This window comes from Arvicola amphibius, chromosome 1 (assembly GCF_903992535.2).
Source record: "Arvicola amphibius chromosome 1, mArvAmp1.2, whole genome shotgun sequence".
NCBI lineage: Eukaryota > Metazoa > Chordata > Mammalia > Rodentia > Cricetidae > Arvicola > Arvicola amphibius.
In genome coordinates, this window is record NC_052047.1 from 65011658 (window position 1) to 65032312 (window position 20655).

At 45.8% G+C, this 20655-nt stretch overlaps 1 protein-coding gene across 3 annotated transcripts in view; it reads right to left on the reverse strand.

Moving 5' to 3' along the window:
- Positions 1–47: 47 nt before the first annotated feature.
- The window catches only part of Htt (huntingtin), a 139055-nt gene continuing 118447 nt past the window's right edge, over positions 48–20655 (reverse strand). For 2 of the 3 annotated variants that reach the window (XM_038311049.2, XM_038311036.2), the window contains 14 exons: positions 19731–19831; positions 18719–18873; positions 18224–18363; positions 17118–17200; positions 15611–15741; positions 15348–15477; positions 13696–13851; positions 10193–10383; positions 8365–8479; positions 8038–8251; positions 7530–7635; positions 6523–6685; positions 6164–6324; positions 48–3471 (listed from right to left, as the gene is read on the reverse strand). In XM_038311049.2, coding sequence (XP_038166977.1) covers positions 3258–3471; positions 6164–6324; positions 6523–6685; positions 7530–7635; positions 8038–8251; positions 8365–8479; positions 10193–10383; positions 13696–13851; positions 15348–15477; positions 15611–15741; positions 17118–17200; positions 18224–18363; positions 18719–18873; positions 19731–19831 — 2060 coding nt within the window. In that variant the 3' untranslated portion in view covers positions 48–3257. The remainder of the gene's footprint in view (positions 3472–6163; positions 6325–6522; positions 6686–7529; positions 7636–8037; positions 8252–8364; positions 8480–10192; positions 10384–13695; positions 13852–15347; positions 15478–15610; positions 15742–17117; positions 17201–18223; positions 18364–18718; positions 18874–19730; positions 19832–20655) is intronic. The other variant, XR_005283088.2, reaches the window with a different exon arrangement.

The following is a 20655-nucleotide window of genomic DNA, read 5'->3' on the forward strand; positions in this document are numbered from 1 at the left end:
GGATGCGCTCCTCAAATGCTTGAAAGAAGTAAGTAAAGCAAGCCTTAGACAGTAACAACGGGTGGTTTAATTGCTTCTTTAATTCAAATGTACAATATCTGCAATTTAAAATTTTTAAATATACATTTCATGTCAGTCCTTCCACTTGGAAGTGGACAGCCAGGCCTGGATTGGGCTCCGGGGCACACCCATCACAGCCCTCCTGGTTCCCAGTGAAGCCTATGGCACACAGCAGTAAGGCCTGGACAGGAGCCCCTAGAAATGCAGCCAAACCTCTGCGGATAAGTCTCTGCCACCATCACCTTACACCCAACTTTGTGGCAGAGGGTGTTTCCAGAGACACTGAGGGTAGCAGTTCCTCTGATGGCACTGAAGTGTGACAAGTACACATAGAGGGTGGCCCTGAACCTTCAGATCACCTTCAGCTGTCACACTGCAGAGCGTGGCTTCTTCTTTCCTGGAAGCTCCAGACCCATCGAGGAACAGTTCTCTTCCAACCTGTGACAATCCTGAGCTCCCCAACCACCCTCAGCAGCTCTCAGTGTCTTCTACTTCCACACACCAAGTACCAGAAGACAGCTTCATGCCTGCCCTGGCAGCAGCTATGATCTTAGTGCTCAGTGTTAATGGAGGGAGGGTTTAAACCAAGTGAGACTGTGTGGGGAAGGATGCACACAGGTGGAAGAAGAGACTCATTTCTGCAGCCCCACAAAGGGAGGCAGTGCTCCTTGCCAGGTGGCTGTGAGCCAAGCTATTGCTGTGTAAGACCTATCCCATGGGTTGAAAGCAGAACTGCTTCACTCACAAGAAGGTGCTTCCTGTCAGGGTTAGTGCCTTCTCTGGCACTATATTCTATAGGGCTGGAGGAGGCTCTACTCTAACTCTTCCCTCTTAAAGGGTACATGTGCAGACAGAAATGAGAGAATAATAAAGGGCACTTGGCAGTTACAAAGTCACCTACATGTCAAGGGGGCCAGCAGTGAGAGGGAGGCACATTTTGGAGAAGAAACATGCTGAAGTGCATTGCCAAATAGTTCTACCCTGGTTTCATTAAAATTTTCCTGACAGTACCAGCAGGAAAACAACATCCCACCTGTTGCCCCCCTAAATCCCACAATCAAAATAACATTTTAAAATAAAGTTTGGAAATCCATAGATTTTGAGAAATTTGATGAAAAGTCTTGGTCCCTCCTGCAGTCAGTCAGGTGCAGCAATATCTCCAGTGGGACTTTAATGAGTTATGGCCTTTTTGTTCCCCTTTAAATTTTAAATTGAGTCCCATTCTCAGATGCCAGTCACAAAGCTGACTGTATGTGGCATGTCTAAAAAGGGCAGCTTTCAGTAAGCATGGCCAGGCATCTTACGTATGTCTTTGAGGAGTGTGTGTGAGCGTGTGTGTGTGTACACAAACACAACTCTGGGTATGTATACACGCAGATGCATGCTTGCCTGTGCCTGGGTGCATCTCTAGGCTGTGGCGCCCATTACAAGAGAACAGCTTTGTGGCAGAGGCTGATCTAGTCTCATATTAAGAACTGTTTCTGGTCATTCTATGAACAAGAGCAACTGAACTCCAGGTTGAACTCACTGATATGAATCCCCAAGGGAATGGCTCCAGATTTTACATTCAAGTTTCTTATAAACACCTACCACAAGCAGTGATCAGGCTTGCAACATGAAGAGTTGGGCCAACCTGGGAGCGTGGCAGTGTAGAAACAGCTCCAAATGACCCCTTCCCCTAACCCACATGGACATGACGTCGCTAAGCAGCAAAGAGCCTACCTTGTCATACAGCCCATGTCCAGGACTTATTTTCATTAACATGACCAGGCTTCTCTGGGTCCAGGCCTTGGTTTGGAAAGAGAGGTGGCACTGACAAGCATGAGAGGCTGTCCCTAGGCCATAGGCTGGCCCAATACTGAACCTTCCCTCTTGTGCCTCATCTTGTCAGGCTGAACCTTCCCTGGGCTCTGATAGGTATAAGTCTACAATCCCCTGGGCTGACAGAAGGCAAGATGGGAAGCGTCAAAAAAAAGGGGCTGGATTCATTCTTAACAGTTGTTAGGACACTAACCTTTCCCTTGACCAAGAGAAACTGAGACAAACCAACAAACTATATAGCTCAGAGACATTTTTGGGGTTATCAGGCCAGCACTCCTCAGGTCCCCACCATGCAGAAGATACAAAGGGACAGCATCCACAATGGCTAGCTGGCTCCTGGGCAGGCTACAGCCCAGCTCAGCCAGGACCAAAGATGAGGTTATTGGGGTAGCCTCTTTGGATACAACAGAGGCTGTTTCTGGCTAGGCTGAGGGACTAGGAAACTGCATCATCACTGTTGAGTAGACAGCTTGACAATCATGCCTGAGGAGGGAGTGCTGCAGCAAGGCAAGCCTTGCACAACCATAACAGTGGAAAGCAGCTCTCCTCAGCCCCTCAGTTAGGCCACAGATAGGATTCTCACTTAGGGCAGTGAACATGAACACCTCTCTCTGTGCTGGTTAAATGTGATGCATAAAAAAGGGGAGACGTGTGAGGTGCAAGTGCCATCAGGTGTTGGGAGAGCTACACAAGGGACCTGCCTGACTAGACTGAGTAGCTACAGGAGAGGGAGTGGTGGCCAGGTCCATCCACTTCCACAAACTTTATCACATGCAGCACAGGCCTTGCAAGTCACACACTTTACACGGGCATAGGAAGAGTTACATTAAAATTAATTTCTTTACTGATATAATTAAATTTAACTCCTGAGAAGAAAACAGAGAAAGGGAAAATGACGCTGGAAACCTGGCACCCCCAGTTCCCAGCCACCCGCCCCAACCACTCATTTTGTGTCCAGACTCTGGTGTGGCAGGTACACCCTGCTGTGGAAATGTGGGTGAGAGTTCTCCAGCCCAGTGTGACAGAAAGGCTCAGAACCATCTGGTAAGAGCTAGGACTTCTGCTTCACATACCAGGGCAGCTGTAACCTGGCGACCACGGCCAGGGGAACACTAGGAAAAAGACAAACACCTGGTCAATCTAGCACTGCCACCAGCTGCAGCAAGGCTAGGACCCAGGACTCAGGCTCAACCCCAACATAGTGCATGTTCCCTGCATAGCCCACACTGTAAAACACTCCTGCCATTGCCTGGCTGTCCACCTGACACAAGTGGAAGCCTGTATGACCAAGGAAGCCCCAGCAGAAGCTTGGCACAGGCTCCTGGTTCTGGCCCCAGCAGTTGCCTCCTCTCAGCCTCTTGTGCCACAGGTACTACTCAGCAGGTGGTGACCTTGTGGACATTTCGCAAACAAGCAAGCAGCCGGTGGTATGGACTTCCTGGTGTTGCCACCACCTCAAACACAGATTGGAAAGCCCTGTGGTCGAATTCCTCCTCTATTTGGTGTCTGTAGAAGTCTGTGGCAACCAGGCAGAAAAGGTTCACATCCACCTGCTCCAGTTTGCCCATCCTGCTGATGATGTGTGGGAGGCTGGTAGAAGAGTTAAGGGGAACAACAGCAAGGGTAGGAAGACAGTCTCCCCAAAGGGTTCCCTTCCTAAGTCCACCAACAGGTCTAGGGAGGACAACAGGCAACCAAAACAGAGGGTGGCCTAGGCACATCAGCAGCAACTGCTGCATGCAACCCTCTCCCAGCTACAGTCGGCTATCTGCCCAGGAGGGCAGGGGTGGGAAGGCAGAGAGGCCCAGAAAGTGGGAGCCCTGCAGTGCAGACAGGGTGCTGGTTCCCAGTGCTCTGTGCAGTAGCACTTACCTGGGCTGGGCTCCCCACAGCGCTAGTGGCTGGTGTTTCTGCTCACACTGTTCCAGTGCAGGAAGGGTAGAGCTAGCACCCTGCCTGGGAGGCTTTCCCGTACTTGGGGTGAGGCTGTGCTGTCACCACCAAGACAACTTTGCTGCTCAGTAGCTCTCGTGGTCTGCTGTGGGGGAGGTTGCCAAAAGAGGAACTCCTGGCAGCACTGTTGGGACGGGAACTGCAGCTTTATTTATGACTTTCCCCAGGAGGGTGACCACGGCATAAAGATGAGAGCTAATGAGAAGCAGCATTGAGAAAACCCCGGAGGAATAAAGCATGCCAGAGGATAAGGCAGCCGCAGGGCCAGCGGCTGGCCTGAGCTACCCTGCCTCCCCTTCTGTGCTCCCCTCCCATCATCCTTCAGCAGTAGCATTCCTGCCACAAACCCACCCATTGGGCAGCACTAGCTGGCAAATGGTTAAACCTTCTGTTTTGTGTCCCTGTCAAAATTTTATACCTTTAGTTGCTGGTGGCCCTGTCAGAGGAGCAGCAGGTGGCAGTTATGTCTGGGATACCAGCTCATCAGGAAGCAAAGCTCTGCTGGGTGAATCTCAGGTGAGGCCCTGAGAGCCTTGGCCCCAGAATGTTTCTTGCTACTGCTGTATCTTTGCTGCTGCCATTTTTCTCTGGTACCTGGCATGGAATAAATGGGCATGGGGAGACTCCCCAACTTCCCTTAATGTAGTTTTGGAAATATCCTGTTTTACTGGCATTTTTACCTTTGCATTATTAAGAAGGCGATTTCCTCCTAAGTTGTGCTGTTTGACTGGAACAATGATCTAACATAATAATAGTGTTCGTTTAAGTAGAATTTTGATAATTGAGGGTTTTTAATAAACATAGTAAAGTTAGGTTAGTTTAGTGGAAAAATTAACATAGGTAAAGGTAGGATAAAATGTTGCCCCTGTCTCTGATAAAGCAGAGGTTGCAGAGGATAAAACATAAAACAAGGAAGTGTCACATAGCTAGAACACAAGAGTTTCTATTGAGAAGCCACATAGACTGTGGTTTAAATTAATGATTAAGGAAAAACAATTGAGTCCCAGAAGCCCAGCTAGCTCAAATTCTTTTAATCTTAATGTTGGGAGATGTGTTCACAGGTTTTGGAGTACATCATAGCTGAAACAAAGCTTTGGAAATGACTTTAGGTTAGATTGAGATGTTTTTGTGAATAGCTTTGAGGTGAAAAACTCAAGGAAACAACCTCAAGTTTAGAAAGACACAGTTCAGTGAGGGACTTGTTAAGATCAAGGAACAAGAACAAAGCAGCCCAATTATTATTAGTTGATGTGCCTTTCTTGCTAGAATTGGTTGATTAAAGATGATTATTTCCTTGCACCCATTTCTGTCCTCAGTTTCCTGAGATTAAAAAAAAAATGTTAATGAGTATACCCTGAATAAAGTGGAACTGACTGTTTTTCATATATAAAAGATTAGGTTAGGGGGGCTGGTGAGATGGCACAGCGGTTAAGAGCACTGGCTGCTCTTCCAGAGGTCCCGAGTTCAATTCCCAGCAACCACATGGTGGCTTACAACCATCTGTAATGAGATCTGTCGCCCTCTTCTGGTGTACAGGCATACATGGAGGCAGAATGCCGCATACATAATAAATAAATAAATAAATCTTTAAAAAAGATTAGGTTAGTGATTTTTTTAAGATTCCTTATAAAATTACTTTTTGAGACAAATAATAAAGCAATTGATTATTTGAAACCACAAAATGCAGCCTGACAGTAAAGGAGTGACTGAGAAAAAAACCTCGTTTGCTTACACTGTGTAAATCTACGAGTTGCTTGGACATGAATGTATGTGAGTTCTTGGAATAATTTGTTTTTCATCAATAATACACAGGATGTTTAACCATGTAAGGGAAATGGGAAACATGTTTTTTACCTGTATTTGTTATAATCATTAACTTGAAAGATAGAATGTAACCACATTGTAATTTTTATACTGTCTGAAACATTTTGTCAGGATATATAAGCTGTGAAGGAAAAGTAAAGACAAGATTGGAGAGAGAACAGAGAGAGACCCTAAGAGTGTGTTTTTTACTTTTTACAGGCCTCAGAGAGTTTAGTCCCGTGCCGTCGTCCCCGCCTCCACCGACAGTCCCAGAGTATTAAGTTTTATTCCCTCAGATAGAAAAGTTGATTGATAGTCTGCCAACTCTGTAGACTCACCCTCAAACCCCTTAGCTGCTGAAGGCTGGTCCTCACTGAGGCAACATTTGGAAAAGCATCGCCTTGCTATCTGTGGGGTTCTGTAGAGTTTAGTTTCAAAACATTCAATGAAACCTGAACCTGATACTAAGAGAGTAAGAAAGGTCTGGTGGAGATTAAAATATGGCCAAAGACCAATGGAAGGATACATCGCTGAAACCCATGGGCTGGTAGATGCGCTGACAAGGAAGCAGGAGAGGCTCCACATGGCCATGGCAATTGGAGTTCTTTGTGTGAAGTTGGACAGGGACAGCATGACCCAGTCCCTGACCATGGATGACTGCCCAGCACTGTGCAGAGTCTGAAACACCTGGGGATGAGAGAGTCCTGAGCACAGGTCAGGCTGTGGGGTGGGGTAGGGTGGGGTGGGAGTAGAGTGACAGGAGCTACAGCTGCCACCCTTCTTACAGGATGAGTCTAGCCCTGGTGACAGACCTACTGGAAGTGTGGAAATGATTCTGCCTTCAACCCCCTGCTCTGTCCTTGTCCCACACATGGACACCCTCACCTTGTATACGACAGTGGCCATGAATTGTGGGTATGGCTGCTGGTTGGACAGAAATTCTCCAATGACTTTGTTCATGACATCTTGAGGTGGGAAGAAGTCGTCTAGGAACTGAGGCAGGATCCTTGCCACAACCCTGGCTTCACAGGGAAACCCCTTGCGGATCCTGTAAGGAAGGGAGCTGATCTGAGTTTCACCCTGGTTCCTGGCCTCTCAGTCCTGCCCACAGAGCAACATGGACTGAGGCTCAGGGGCTCTTGACACATAGGGATGCTCCAAGCGGGGCTCAGACCACAATTAGGATATAAGCTTTAAAATTCGAAGGTGACACACAGGCTTTTCTTTTGCGGCCCTTATTGATCCGGGCACTATGAGGAGAATAATGCGGAGTGTGAGAAGGCACTATAGGAACAGCAGGAATAGGGTGGGGTGGTGACATTACAGAAGAGACTTTCCACATCAAAATGCTCCAAGAACTTTTTACTGTTCCATGCCCTATATGAGAGCACTAGTGTCAATCAGGAGTTTTTCTTTCCATCAAGGATCCTCCCCCCACCGCCCGCACCACTTGTTCCTGTTTATTCTTCTCAACATTCAACACTTGTCCCTTAGCCACATCCTGAAAGAGAGCTGACCTACAACTATCCCACTAATACACTCACAACTGCAGCGGACGGCTGAGAAGTGCACAAGTGACTCAGACACTTGGCTGTGCCTTCCTGTGGATGTGGTCCAAGCCCACCAATAGCACTTGAGCACACTCCCAGGAGTGTTTGTTTCCTTAGCAGTGAACTGTGGGATCAAGGAGGGCAGTGATGTACCTGTAACCTACAGGGGTCCAGCTGTCCCCAAGTGGTGCTCTGTGAATATTCAAGCATTGAAAAATGGCCACAAGATGCATTTTAAAATTTAAGAGGATGAACAAATACACAGAGGCAACTGCTCTGAATTTGGCTCTAGGATAGTCAATGACTACTGAGGTAGAGGTAGGGTTGTGCTGCGTTTCTTACCTATCAAAGAGAACAGATACCCGCTCCATAGCAACGATCACAGACTCACTATCAGGTGTAGCAGGGCTAGGGTCAGAGGTTCTGCCCGGACTGGCTTTTTCTTTTCCTGAAATAAAAACACTCAGGCCACTATAGGATTGAAACCCAAGAGGCTTGAAATCAGCATTTGGTGACTCATATAGGACTTGACCAGATAAACACAGACCCTTCAAAAACAGGTGATTAGAATCCTTAGCAAGGTAGGACCCACCTCAACGTTCTTACAACTCTCAGGGATGTGGTGGCCAGAGGCAGCTCTGAAACCTATACATGGTGGTGTCATGTGAGCTGCTCCCTTGCCCTGGGCACTAGAATTTCTGGAAAAGTAACATGGCTGGTTTAGGGCCACAATAAAGCTGCAGCACCATGAGGCCTGGCTTGTGACCGAGTATGTTCCTGCTTCACTTTCTAGAAGCTAGGCCAGGCACAATGGTCCTGGGTGAGTCGATGACCCTTACAACTTGCTCACCTGTGTACATGCAGGTTAGCATCAGGCCTAGGGCTGCCATGGCCCGATGTGGGCTTTGTACATTGACTCTGTCCACACTTAGCTTGACCAAAGACTCTGTATCTAAGCGAGAGAGCTGCTCAGACAGCAGGAGACGCTCCAGACCCCGGAGGGCACAGTGGTAAATGATGGAGGGGGTGGACTCTTCACTTCCAGACAGCATAACTCCACACATCTAGACAAGAAGAAAGGTTTGTTCTTATCCTCCTCAAAAGCACAATGACCCACTGGTACAGTTCACAAGGAAGCCTGCCTGTGTCCAATAGAACCCATCCAGAGCTGTCTCACCTGTATCACAGATGCTGAAAATTCTGGCCCCACATCCAGAGGGTAGTTTTCCATCAGATAGAATGCAGTGGCACACATCACCAGCACGTGCTGCTGGCTGTGAATGTTCACGCAGCTGAGAATGGGAGATAGAAGTCATACCTAGTCACATATAGCACCCCTGGCTGTCTGCAGTGGAAACAGTTTTAAAGCATATCCATTCACGTCTATCGAGTAGAGAACTCTGGGCCCTGCCTGTGACTACACGGTTTCCAGAGCTGCATGGCCTCAGTATGGCACACCATCTCAATGCTGCACCTCTTTTTTAAAAAAATTATTTATTTACTTATTATGTATACAATTTTCTGTCTGCGTGTATGCATGCAGGCCAGAAGAGGGCATCAGACCTCATTGCAGATGGTTGTGAGTCACCATGTGGTTGCTGGGAACTGAACTCAGGACCTTTGGAAGAGCAGGCAATGCTCTTAACCGCTGAGCCATCTCTCCAGCCCAATGCTGTACCTCTTCATAGGGCACTTCACTCTCCCTGCAGATTCTTCATGTTTAAGATGCTTCCTCAGGGTGTTTGTTTGTTCCATGTGTGGCATGTGCTAACTTGTAACACTATTTAATGGGATCACCAGTTGGTACCTGTTGCCAACGGCAACAGTAGAGACCTGGCTAGCATATGATTTAAATCAATGTCACCATAAACAAAGGAACCATACATCATCTCTTCTACCCTTTCAAATGTATTCAAATGACACTGTCACATCTAGGAACTGGCTACTTCTTTGTATGTGACATGGGACTCTCTGCCCAAAGCACTGAGCAAGGTCTACTTATTATCTGACTGGACACTGTAAGCACCTCATACCCGCCCCAGTTCTCTTTGCCCTCTTCATTCCTCAGCAGATTGTGCCTTCACATAACCTGCTCAACTCTGCCCCAGGCCAGGACCTGGAATTGCAGGGGGTGCCTGTTTGCTTACCTTGCACACATGAAAGCTACTATTCAGCAAGGACTATAGGGAAGGAAGCACAAGCCGCTATCCCTGTCCCAGCTCGATTTGCCACTGACTGTTGGACTCCTGAAATGTACTTCTGCTCACCTGTCAGCAGTTATGTCTGTCAGCCTAAGACCTCACCATCTCCAAACTTTTAACTTTACTCTGCATTTCTCAATCGACAATCCATCACAGAACAGCCAGCTTTTCCTCCAACTCCCTTCTCATCCCTAACTCATGTCCCAAACTCTGAGTGCCCAGTTGTGTTCCATCAGGACCACAGCTCCTCCCTCTGCTTCTAAAACAGAGCTGTACTGGGCTCAACTTATTATCAAAAGGACCAGCAATATATCCATGTGCAGCTGTATGTAAGACAGCTTTAGGGGGAGGTGGAGATCAGAGCAGGAGTAAAGGGTCTCACAGGAAACACGGGGCTGATCAGAAACTAAAGAGGAAGCTAAGTCTGGTGACAGAATAGGAAGCTGGTCCGCATGTGTGCTGAGTGCTGTAGGAGAGTGATGCTAGAGATGAAAGCTTCTGACATGTACTTGTGTCCTTGTGTCTCATGGCTACAATTTCCTAAAACAGGTACCCTCCTGTCACTTACTAGAACCTGGCATATACTTTGTTACTTCTGAAACAGGATCTCATCTGTAGCCCTGGCTAGTTTCAAGCTGATGCCAAATTTTCTGCCTCAGCTTCTCAAATGCTGAGACTATAAGCATGCACTACTATGCCAGTTCTAGCATATACTTTTAAAGTCAAACAGGGCTCTTCTGTTTTATTTTTTATTTTTGTTGTTGTCAAGACTATACTAAAGCCTACCCACCCAGCCCTACTCACTGGGCTATTCCTTTGAGGTTGGACAGCAGATATTCACTAACAACTGGAATGAGCTGCTTTGCAGTGTCATCCAAGAGGTCACACTCCAACACATAAAGGATGCCATGCAGGGCTCCGATCTGGCTGGGGAGGTGGCTGCTCCTGAGTGTGCTCTCCAGTAGGCGGCTGACTGGTTCTGCCACAGTTTTGTCCTGAATACAAGCATAGACATGAGTTGCTGGAGATGGGTTGATTGCTGACTGCCAATGGCCTGATTCCCTGAAATTAGAGAGCCTGGCTATAATCTAGCACACAGTAGAAGTCACACGGGGGCAGGATACCATGCAGGAAAGGTTGGTGTACAGTGCTTACCCTATATAAAACTCTGAATTTGAGAAAGGATCTACCTTATGTGGAAAGTGTGATTTGTGCCGACACTTGCTTTCCCTTTTGGAGTTGTAGGGTGCTCCTGTGACCTGCCCTGACTGACAACACTGGATGCTGAGCTCTGCTGCCCTCTGTAGAACATCTCATATGTGTTGTCTACTCCTTGTCTACCTACTGGATGAATGAGTTGTGTTCTGTATGACTATTCTGGAGCAGCATTCAAACCTGTTTTTCTAGGCTTTACCCAGGAATTCTCTCCCTCAGCTAATTCTGCCTCATGTCTCTTCACTATAATTAACTTGGTCTGGCTCCTCCTAGCAAAAGCTTGTTGGTAGTTGTGGAGCTCTTGACACTAATTTGTGCTAACCTGGACCGACATGGTATCACTTTCTTTGGGTATTCTAAGTGTGGCAGTGGAATTTTTGCCCAGACACCCAGCACACACCCTGACACAGGACTCCTCCAGCAGTGAAGACTGCTGTGGTGTGATGCACTCCAGTGTCTGACTGTGACCTACCAAACACTCCACCAGGAAAGGCTGACTGAGGACTCATTTGGTCTCATGACAGAAGAGGCCATCTAGTGGCGGAGGTGTATACTTTTAATCACAGCAATCAAGAGGCAGAGGCAGGTGGATCTCCGAATTCAAGCCCAGCTTGGTCTACAGAGTGAGTTCCAGGACAGTCAGAGCTATCACAAAACAAAGAGGCCATCCAACCCTCTCCAGGGGAGTCTGTTTCTAATGGTCTTGAGTTAAAGAAGGTTAACAGTCCTTGCCAGTTACTTCCTTCTCACACCCCTTCCCACCTCCATGAGGTCGTGAGTTCTTCCTAAGGATAGTACAACCAAGGCCTCTAACCACACTTCTTTAAGCATAACACCAGGATATGTTGTTGAAGGCTGCAGTTCTAACAGTGAGCAAAGAACAGAGACAGTTTGGATGCATGTTGTGGAACACCTCTGGACATGACACAGTTGTGCCATGTTGAAATCAGAAGAGCCGGATTACCTGCATACACACAAGACTCTTACAAGTACAGAACTATAATGTTCCCTCATAGCATGGTTAGTTAAGGACCAAAACCTGAACCTCAGCATATTGCACATAATCCTGACCCAGCTGCACTTGGACTTGGGAAGGTTAACTGAAGAGGGAGAAAGGTACTATGTCTCCATTTATGCAGCTCTTGGGGTTACATTACCCAGGCCATGGTAGGATGTTTTAGTATGCAGCTGTTTTGACGTCACTACAGTTCCAATAGATAAGTCCTCAACCATGCTTATATGAGGAAAGCCAAAAAATACACTGGTTTACAAGCCGGACTTGGATCATCAGTGGCCTGTCTGTGGTGAGCAGACCTTTGCTCAGGTTCCCCAGGAAAAGCAATGCAGCAGTGTACACCATCTGTAGCAACACAGGGCAGCTGAAAGCCTCTCAGAAGACAATTGCCTTCAAGGACAGCCGCCTCTGTACCCAGAGCTGGGAACTGGAGCCAGTCACCATTCCGCCTTGGGGTTGTTCTTTTAAAATCACCATTATTTGCCTGATGCATTTGATTTACATTTTGCCTGAGGAACCTGGGCCTGAGCACAAAACCACAGTTACAAGGAAAGTCAAGCCACTAAAGTCCCCCCATGAAGGAAAATAGACCTCCCACAAGGACACAGTCCTGACAGCACCCAGAAGATGCCTGCTTTGAAGAGTGTGCTCACACATGGGGACTAAGTGCTCATTGTTCCTGTTCTCTGGATGATGCTAAGCATGGCCACCCATGCTGTATACCTGTGCTAGCCTCTAGGTACAGTGACACAGGTTCTAACAAGGGAAGACATGGCACATATGGCACATGGAAAATGGGTTCCAACAGGCTCACCCACACCACTCCCGCCAGTAGCCCCAACCACTTCATGCACAGCAGCCACTCATGTGTCTATTGAACAAGTAAGTTTCTTTTTTAAAAAATTACTTTTTATATGTGGTATGTGTATTTGTGTCCACATGTTAAATATGCATGAGCATTATGGGAACCTGTGGAAGCCAGAAGAAGGTGTTGGCTGTAAGTTGGCAATGTGGGTGCTAGAAACGAAATCAGGTATTCTGTAAGAGCACCAAGTGTTCTTAACCACTGAGTCCTCTCTCTAGCCCTGAAGAAGTTAAGTTTCTATTGTTATTACAAAAATGGATTCCAGGGAAAATATATTAAAAACGTGATGATAAGTTTAACATTTAATGATAAATTTTAACCTAATTTAAAAACATAATATTTTAACATTAAGTGAAAGGGCGAAAGTGCCTGAGCCACAGTCTAGAGTCACTTTACTCTACTGGTCATGCTGATGCCCTTCCAGTATGTACCAACAAGAGGTGGAACACACAGGTAATTATTTTTATGTATGTATCTGACATATTTTCTATGAGAACCACCTAGTATGTATACAGGAAAGGCAAAACCAAGTAGTAATAACCAAATTCTGATAAACCAGCAGCAGAATAATGAGGAATGCTGATGAGTGGGGGAATCTAGGTATCAGGTATTCAAAGAACACCTTGATTTGGGATTTCCCAGTACATATCTGTTGTCAATAAATTCCCCTGTCTAAGGTGTTTTGTGACAGCAGTACAACTGGACCAAGACAATCACGATGCTAAGGATAGATATCTACATTTCCCAATGTGGAAGTGCAAGGTTACTTTGACAAATGGGTCACCAGGGAAGACCTGTGTAGGTCAAGCAATACAGTAGGATCCAGACCCTACCAGAGAAATGGAGTGGAGCTGTCAAGATGACAGACTGGCCAGGGACGCAAGGCATGGCTCCAATATTTGGGCTGTCCCAGTGCCCTCACACTTTTTGTCCTGGAGAGGTACCCTACTATAATGGCATAAAGGCCAAGGGGCACAGGTGTTTCAACCATGTTCACCACAAACATCTCGGATTCTTGTGGTGATGATACCAACAGGTACTGAGTTCTTTTAGCTGACCAGAGCTGTGGTTCACATGTGCCAAGGACCTTACCCTGGGACAGGCCTTTGAAGTATGCAGATGCACGCAACACATTTGACCAACACCAGATCCCAAAGCAGAGAAGTCCTAAGTGCTTCAAAGGGGGCAGCCTCTGCACCACCTCTCACTCACCATACCAAGGACAGCAGCTGCCTTACAAGTGGCAGGTACTAGGTACTGAATGAGGATTTCATCTTCTGAAGGGTGCACTCTCCGAAGTTCTGTCAGCGTTAGATACATCATTTCAAACTGGGTGCGTTCAGTGAATAAGTCTGACACCACGAGAAGCTGGAGACACGCAAGATCAGAAAAAGAAGAAGAGCATTACACTCAGAGGAATGTAAAAATGTAGTCTAAAATGTAGTGGGTGGCAAGGCATGGGAAAAAATAGGGGAATCTTCAGTACTGATTTGAGAGACTTAAAATACAGAATGTAGAAGTAGTAACAGAGTATCATGTTAAAAATGCCTTTGCATATACACTACAGATGGAGGAAGAGCTTGGATTTCAGCTGCCACATATACAAGGGTGATCATTTTCAGGCAATGTTCATTAATACAGGGCCACGTGCTCAATACTCCTAGGAGCAAGAAATGGGCAATCATTTCTCTCTGTTATTATTGTTAACTTAATTTATTATCATTGAGTGTGTGGATAATGTATGTGTATAAGTGCAGGTGTACACAAAACCACAGCGTGTGTGTGAAAGCCAGGAAACCACTCTAGAGAGTCAGGTCTCTCCTTTTACTGTGGGTTCTGAGGATCAAACTCAGGCTGTCAGATCTGCTGCACAGGAAGCACTTTAACCTGCTGAGACATCTTGCTGGCCCCACTATCGCTTATTTATTATATATCTATTTGTTTTTCTATGTATTTTTATGTGTATGGGCATTTTGCCTACATGTATGCTGGCATACCATGTGTGTGCTGTGCCCACAGAAGCCAGAAGAGGGACTCAGATCCCCTGGAACTTGAGTTACAGGTGGTTGTGAGCCCCCATGTGGGTTCTTGGAATGGAACCTGGGTTCAGAATAAACAGCCAGTGCTCTTAACTACTGCTTTCTCCAGTTCCCACTATCACTTTTAAAAAGACCAAGCGACTATTTTAGAGCCTTTCAATTTTTCTTTCTAGCCCTGTCAATATTGATAGATGTCACTCATAAAACAAACACCCTATGTTTGGGGCTGTAGCAGAAGAGCATGAAGTACTATGAGACTATTTATCTGACCTATCTACTTATCTAAGAAGGGTAATGTCTAGGAGTCCACAGCTGTTTGTCACCGCCCTAGAAGAGACAGACAGATAAGGTGGGCCTTTGGAACTGTGACAGCAACTGGCATACTACACACTGGTGCTGCATTTGAGAGCATTTACCAGCTCTGGATCTGAAAAAGAACATCTGTCCTGTCACCATCACCAACTTCAAACACTCTGTCCCTCCAGACCTGGGAGGCTGTAGGAGTTCCTGTACAGGTTCTGAGACATTACAAACCAGGTGGTGTGTGTGTGTGTGTGTGTGTGTGTGTGTGTGTGTTGTGTGTGAATGTGTCTATGTCTTCATATGTATGTGTCTCTCTGTGTATCTAGCAAATGCATGGCACATACAAGTATGGTATGTATGCATTTATGTATATGGTATCTATCTAGTACATCTATTATGGTATTTGTATGATGTGTCTGTGGAGTGTATTTGGTACATGTGTGTTTGTGTATGTATGTGCATGTGTGTGCACAGCATCACTCATGCTTCTGGGTGTGGGGAAAAAGGGGAAGGTAAACTTACAGATCGAACCACTTCACTGATCAGGATGACAGGGGTCTTTCTGGCTGTACTGGACGGTAGGATCCAGCGGCTGTACAATTCAAGCAGAAACTGCGAACAGGAGTGAATATCAACCCCAGCACGGTGTTTTCTGCAGAGTGTGAAACATGGATATTTTCCCCATACATAGATGAGAGGTTCACCTCAAGATGGACCCCAAACATATCAAGTGACTGAGAAAAAATTTCAAATTGCTTATTTTAAAAAAAAAAGCCAGTATAAACCTGGAATTGACTGGAGACACAGGTGGTGATGTTGGTGCAGGAACATCAGCCTCTTCCTCTTCCTCTTCATCCCATTCTTCCTCTCTCAGAGGTGTGATATTGTTCCCTAGCCACACAGAGTGTATGGATACCTGCCACAGAAGCAAGCACCAGATTTAAAGTTCTTGTTGGGTAGGTACAAGCCAGTCCACTACTCTGAGCACATAAGACCACTGTAATGATCTATCCCTTTCAGACCTGTATGTACTGTCAGAGGAGCCCTTGGGTACAAAGGCTAGACTGTTGGCAAAAAAACTTTGACCTTAGGTTCAAGGCTTGAATGAGTGTCTGGAAAAAGTATGAAGTAAAAGACGCTCCAGAAAGTGACACTATAGTCCCTGGAGAAAGGGGACCATACACAGATTTTATAAACCTGGTTCCCATTCATTTGTGTTTTCCAGGAATAGACCCTACTTTTCTGGGCTAATTGCTTAGAGATATTTCTCCAAGGATGCAGTTGGAGATGTAATCGTTTTAGGAAGGTTAAGGGGCAGCCAAGAGCCCCAAGCCCCCAAATGCAGCTCCAGATGAAGTGGGTTTTGTACTCTCAGTATGAACAGTGACCTCCCTTCTGATTGCTCCTCTACAAACCCTCTTGCATTTTCCCTTATGACCTCAGATACTCTCAATGAAGGCAAGTTGAGAATTGTGGATAAATTCCAGTTGCCAATGTTCTCCACACCTAGCCCCTTGCACCATCTCTTTCCACGAAATGCAAAGTGGCAGTTCATACCAGTAGCATTTTTTTTTGATAGCTGATATGGTATCCCAGGCAAGGCAGGGCTAAAATGGACCCACACAGTCTTACTATATTCAGCTTACAGACACTGGAACTGGAACTCCAGTACTGAAGGAAGCAGAGTTAAATGAATGTAACAGAGCCAGAAGGGATACATGGGACCCTAGAACACGGTCACGTACCTAGGGGCCCAGGCATCTTGTTTATCACCTCATCTTTAGAAACACTCCATGAAGAGCGCATCACATTCTAACTGTCACTATGACTTATCTTAGGGCAGAACTTTCTCTGCAAAGGTAGGAATGAACAGAGGGCTTTGTCTAGAAAAGCAGCAGGTACCACAGCTCCCTGATCCCTGCAGTCAGCAGCTGTCAACTATCCTTATTGTTCTTACTAAAGTAATGCTACCTGCTAAGCTATGCACTCAGTTGCTCTCTGAACTAGCAGCCAAGAAGCTTTCAGTGCTGCATCTGACTGAGCAGCTCTCAGCTGACTTTATTTTGCCCTTCCTAACCTTTCATGCTTCTTAGCTCTCTCCTGTCTCATATCATTCCACTATGTTTTATACGCATCTGCATGCTTATATGCAAAATATATTGAAATCTAGAATAAGGTATGTAAATAAAACTTTTCTTTGAATGTGGTATGTGGCTCAAGCCTGAGGACAGACAAGGCTGGTTATAATTTCAGCCTGTAATCCTCAGGAGGGAACGGAATGGTGTAACTGACCTGGCCCAGCTTGTAGCTCATGTTGCCTAGCTCCCGCTCTGAGTTGATCTGCAGTAGTAGTTTGTCATGGCTGATGAGGGCACCTGTAAAACATCAGCATAGCACTGCATAAGACCCTGACTGGCTGGACAGATGTTTGCCCAATCTGGTTATCCTCTTCACTGTCAGGATGGCTCAGATATACAGAGGCCCAGGAGGTCTTGGAGTACTGTCACTTGGCAACCTGTTGAGCTGGCAAGCATGGTAGGCAAACTAGACTCTTTTCCTATGGCTGCCTCAAGCTAACAGTGTTAGATCTCACACCACCCATTCTCTCCCCAAGGTACTCTGATGCCCTTAGAGCTGTATTCTGAGTTCCTATAGCCATCTATCTACACCTTTCTCAAGACTACAGAGCAAGTATGTCATTTCTCACCCACTCTACTGGCCCAGACAGAGGCTTCTCAAGGTCTAGGCCCATGGCCATTTAAAGTCACACTGCTGTTAAATTCAATGTTCCCAAAATCATTTTGAGATACACAACACACTACATATAAGGCCTTCAAGGTACTTAAATTCCTAAAAGAATGAGGTAATTATAAGACTGAAGCAGTTTATTCAACAATAACGAGGGTGATGGCAAAGGGAAGGATAAGGAGGTTTTGGAGGGGGCTCATTTAGTATACATTATGCACTTGTATGAAAATGCCTTTATGCAACACAGTAACATGTACAATTAATAAACACAATGGAAAAAAAAGAACCTACAAAATTCTCTTCATTGAAGCAAGATACATCCTGGTGCTTATGGTGGTACAAGTCTAGACAAAGCATGAGACTTGTGAATGGAGGCAATACACTCAGCATGCAGCCTCCTTGTTAAGCTACAGCAAGAATGCTAGCCATGGGCTGGAGAGAAGGCTCAGCGGTTAAGAACACTGACAGCTCTTCCAGAGGACCTGAGTTCAATTCCCAGCACCCATACGGCAGCTCACAGTTGTCTGTAACTCCAAGATCTGACACAGACATGCAGGCAAAACACCAGTGCATATAAAATAAAAATAAAGTTTTTTTTTTTTTTTTAAAAAGAATGCTAGCCACACTCTTGTTCTAGCTCCTTCCTGTACCTGTAGTAGCTGGCAACAGGGAAGGGACAGGATCCCAGGCCTGGTGAGAATGGTGAGTGGCAGTATTCTCTCTCTGGGAAACCATTTCTTGGATCTCTTGTTCTACAATCCCTCTGATCATGCTCAATTTTCTTCCAAATCTAAAATTCAGAACCAAAAGAAAGACCATGTTTGCTTTTTTCAAACATCACAGGAATGAAAACCACCAGGACTTCTCTTTCACTTGCCTGAAGCAGCTGGTGTAACAGCAAGCAAACCCTGCAGCAGGTGCTCATTCCTGACCCAGAAGTCTGAGCCTGAATACCCAGTGAAGTTCATACAATTTCACACTAAATCTTTAGCTTGTCACTAATGACAAAAATCACTTTAGGATCTATATCCCTGGGCAGGGCCACAGACACATATTACATCAATTCTTTTAACAAAGGAAAGTGGAGTGGGCTATCTCACCATCCTCTGCAATAGAATGTAGCCCACATAGAAACTCAGGCAAACCTGGTATCGAGAACCTTCAGAGGCTTGTTCCGGGGCTGTTGCTCCAAGCAGCTTACAGCTGGATTGCCAGCCACAGGCACAGTCATTGCACTGAGCACTAGAGAGGTGATGGCCTGCACAGCCAGGACATGGATCTGGGTCCTTTCTGTATCTTCCTAGAGGAACAGTCCACACATTGACAACATGACAACAAGATACCAACCACTTATTCTGCCTCTACTTCAAACAGAGCCCAAGGGCCATAAGGCTTCAGGAAGGAGAATTAGATTCCTTAAGTCCTGTGGCTTCCCATAGCCAGAGTCTTTTGTTCAAGTTTGTTTGGCACTGGTCACACATCTATATACCTAGGCCTTGGAGTAAACCTGAAGTATGCAAATATTTGGCATAGAACTCCAAATAGGCATTTACTTCAGAGGACTCTGCTCTTAAATACTATCATTTTAGAACACTGCCTCTGGCAACCTGGCAGTTACAGAAACGTTGGAAGATGATCGTGACGACTTGTGATCTATATAGATTCACACTCTTATCTGTCATCTCCACAAGTTCATTTCACATCTCTCAGAACCAAGGGCTCACATCCCAGTACTTTTAACATACAAAAATATGGTGGTTGTTCATGTCTTATTAGCATGGTGTACATTAATACTAAGCAAACAAAACCTCTAAGATAATTAAAAACAAAACAAACAAGAAATAAGAACATGACCTGGATTCATGGCCTTTTTTGTTTTAGTTCAATGATATTCCTTCAGATAGTGATAAATGAAAAACAGAATGCAAAAGTGTTAACAGAGAACAATCTTACTGATCACTGATGTGGAATGTATCATAGTAAAAGATGCATCCTAGCTACTGGAAGCCTCAGTCTCCAAGCCTCTCAGAGGGCTTGTCTTTACTGTGGAGCATCAGCTGAGATATGATCAGCCTGCTTTCCTGTTCCCAAACAGAGTCACCAGCTGCCATAGCTACAGGTTCTTACTTAGCTACCTTCTAGCTATAGAAGTCTTACCTCTGGTGGGCTCTCCTCCTGTTCCATCACCAGGGGCTGGGTCACCAAGACACCAAGAAGGGTGGCCCAAGTTTCTTCGAACTGGGTACGACTGGTCCACCCTGGGAATCAATCCTTACATTAGCTAGTTTCCCAACTCTCCAAATCCATGAAAAAACACTGACAATATAACACCTTCAGTGATGTTCCTAGTGCAAGATCTTCAGGGCAATTCTATAGCATAGGGAATACCAGTCTCTCCATTTACCATGAAGGACACTGTAGTACATGGAAGTCAGTTATGCTATCAAGGTCAAGAGGCACAGGCCAAGTTCAGCAGCCCAGACTGCCCTTCAATTCCCCATTGTGTGGTACAGTGACAAGGATGCCCACACAGGTTTCACTCAAGCAGGCCAGGCTATTCCTGTCTACTAAGCATTTTAAAAGTGTCGCCTTAAGTCTGACCATAAGATTTCAGACCAGACCACAGAACCACATAAATGATAGTTCGGTCTCTGTAAAGCTGGTGAGATTAGTATCAACAAGATGGCTGACAATCTGAGTTCAATTCCCAGGAACCACATGGAAAAAGGAGAAAACCAATTCCTGCTAACTATCCTCTGCCCTCCAAGTACACGCTGCACTATGGGCATGTTCATGTGAGTCCTGTCTCCATAAAGTAAATAAACATAAATAATGAAAGTCACTCAGAACAGACTGGAAAAGCATGGCATTGGGCTGGGAACACTCCAGCAAGCAGCAAAGGCAGTCTAGGAGGCCATTCCTCAGGTTCACTAAAGAGCTACATCGGAGTAAAGTTCAACAAATGGCTGCAGGGTTAGGGTTAGGGTTAGGGTCAGGATTAGGGTTTTAGGGTTAGGGTTAGGGTTAGGGTTAGGGTAAGAAAAAAAAAGAAAAAAAAATGGCTGCATTTGGTGTTCCCACC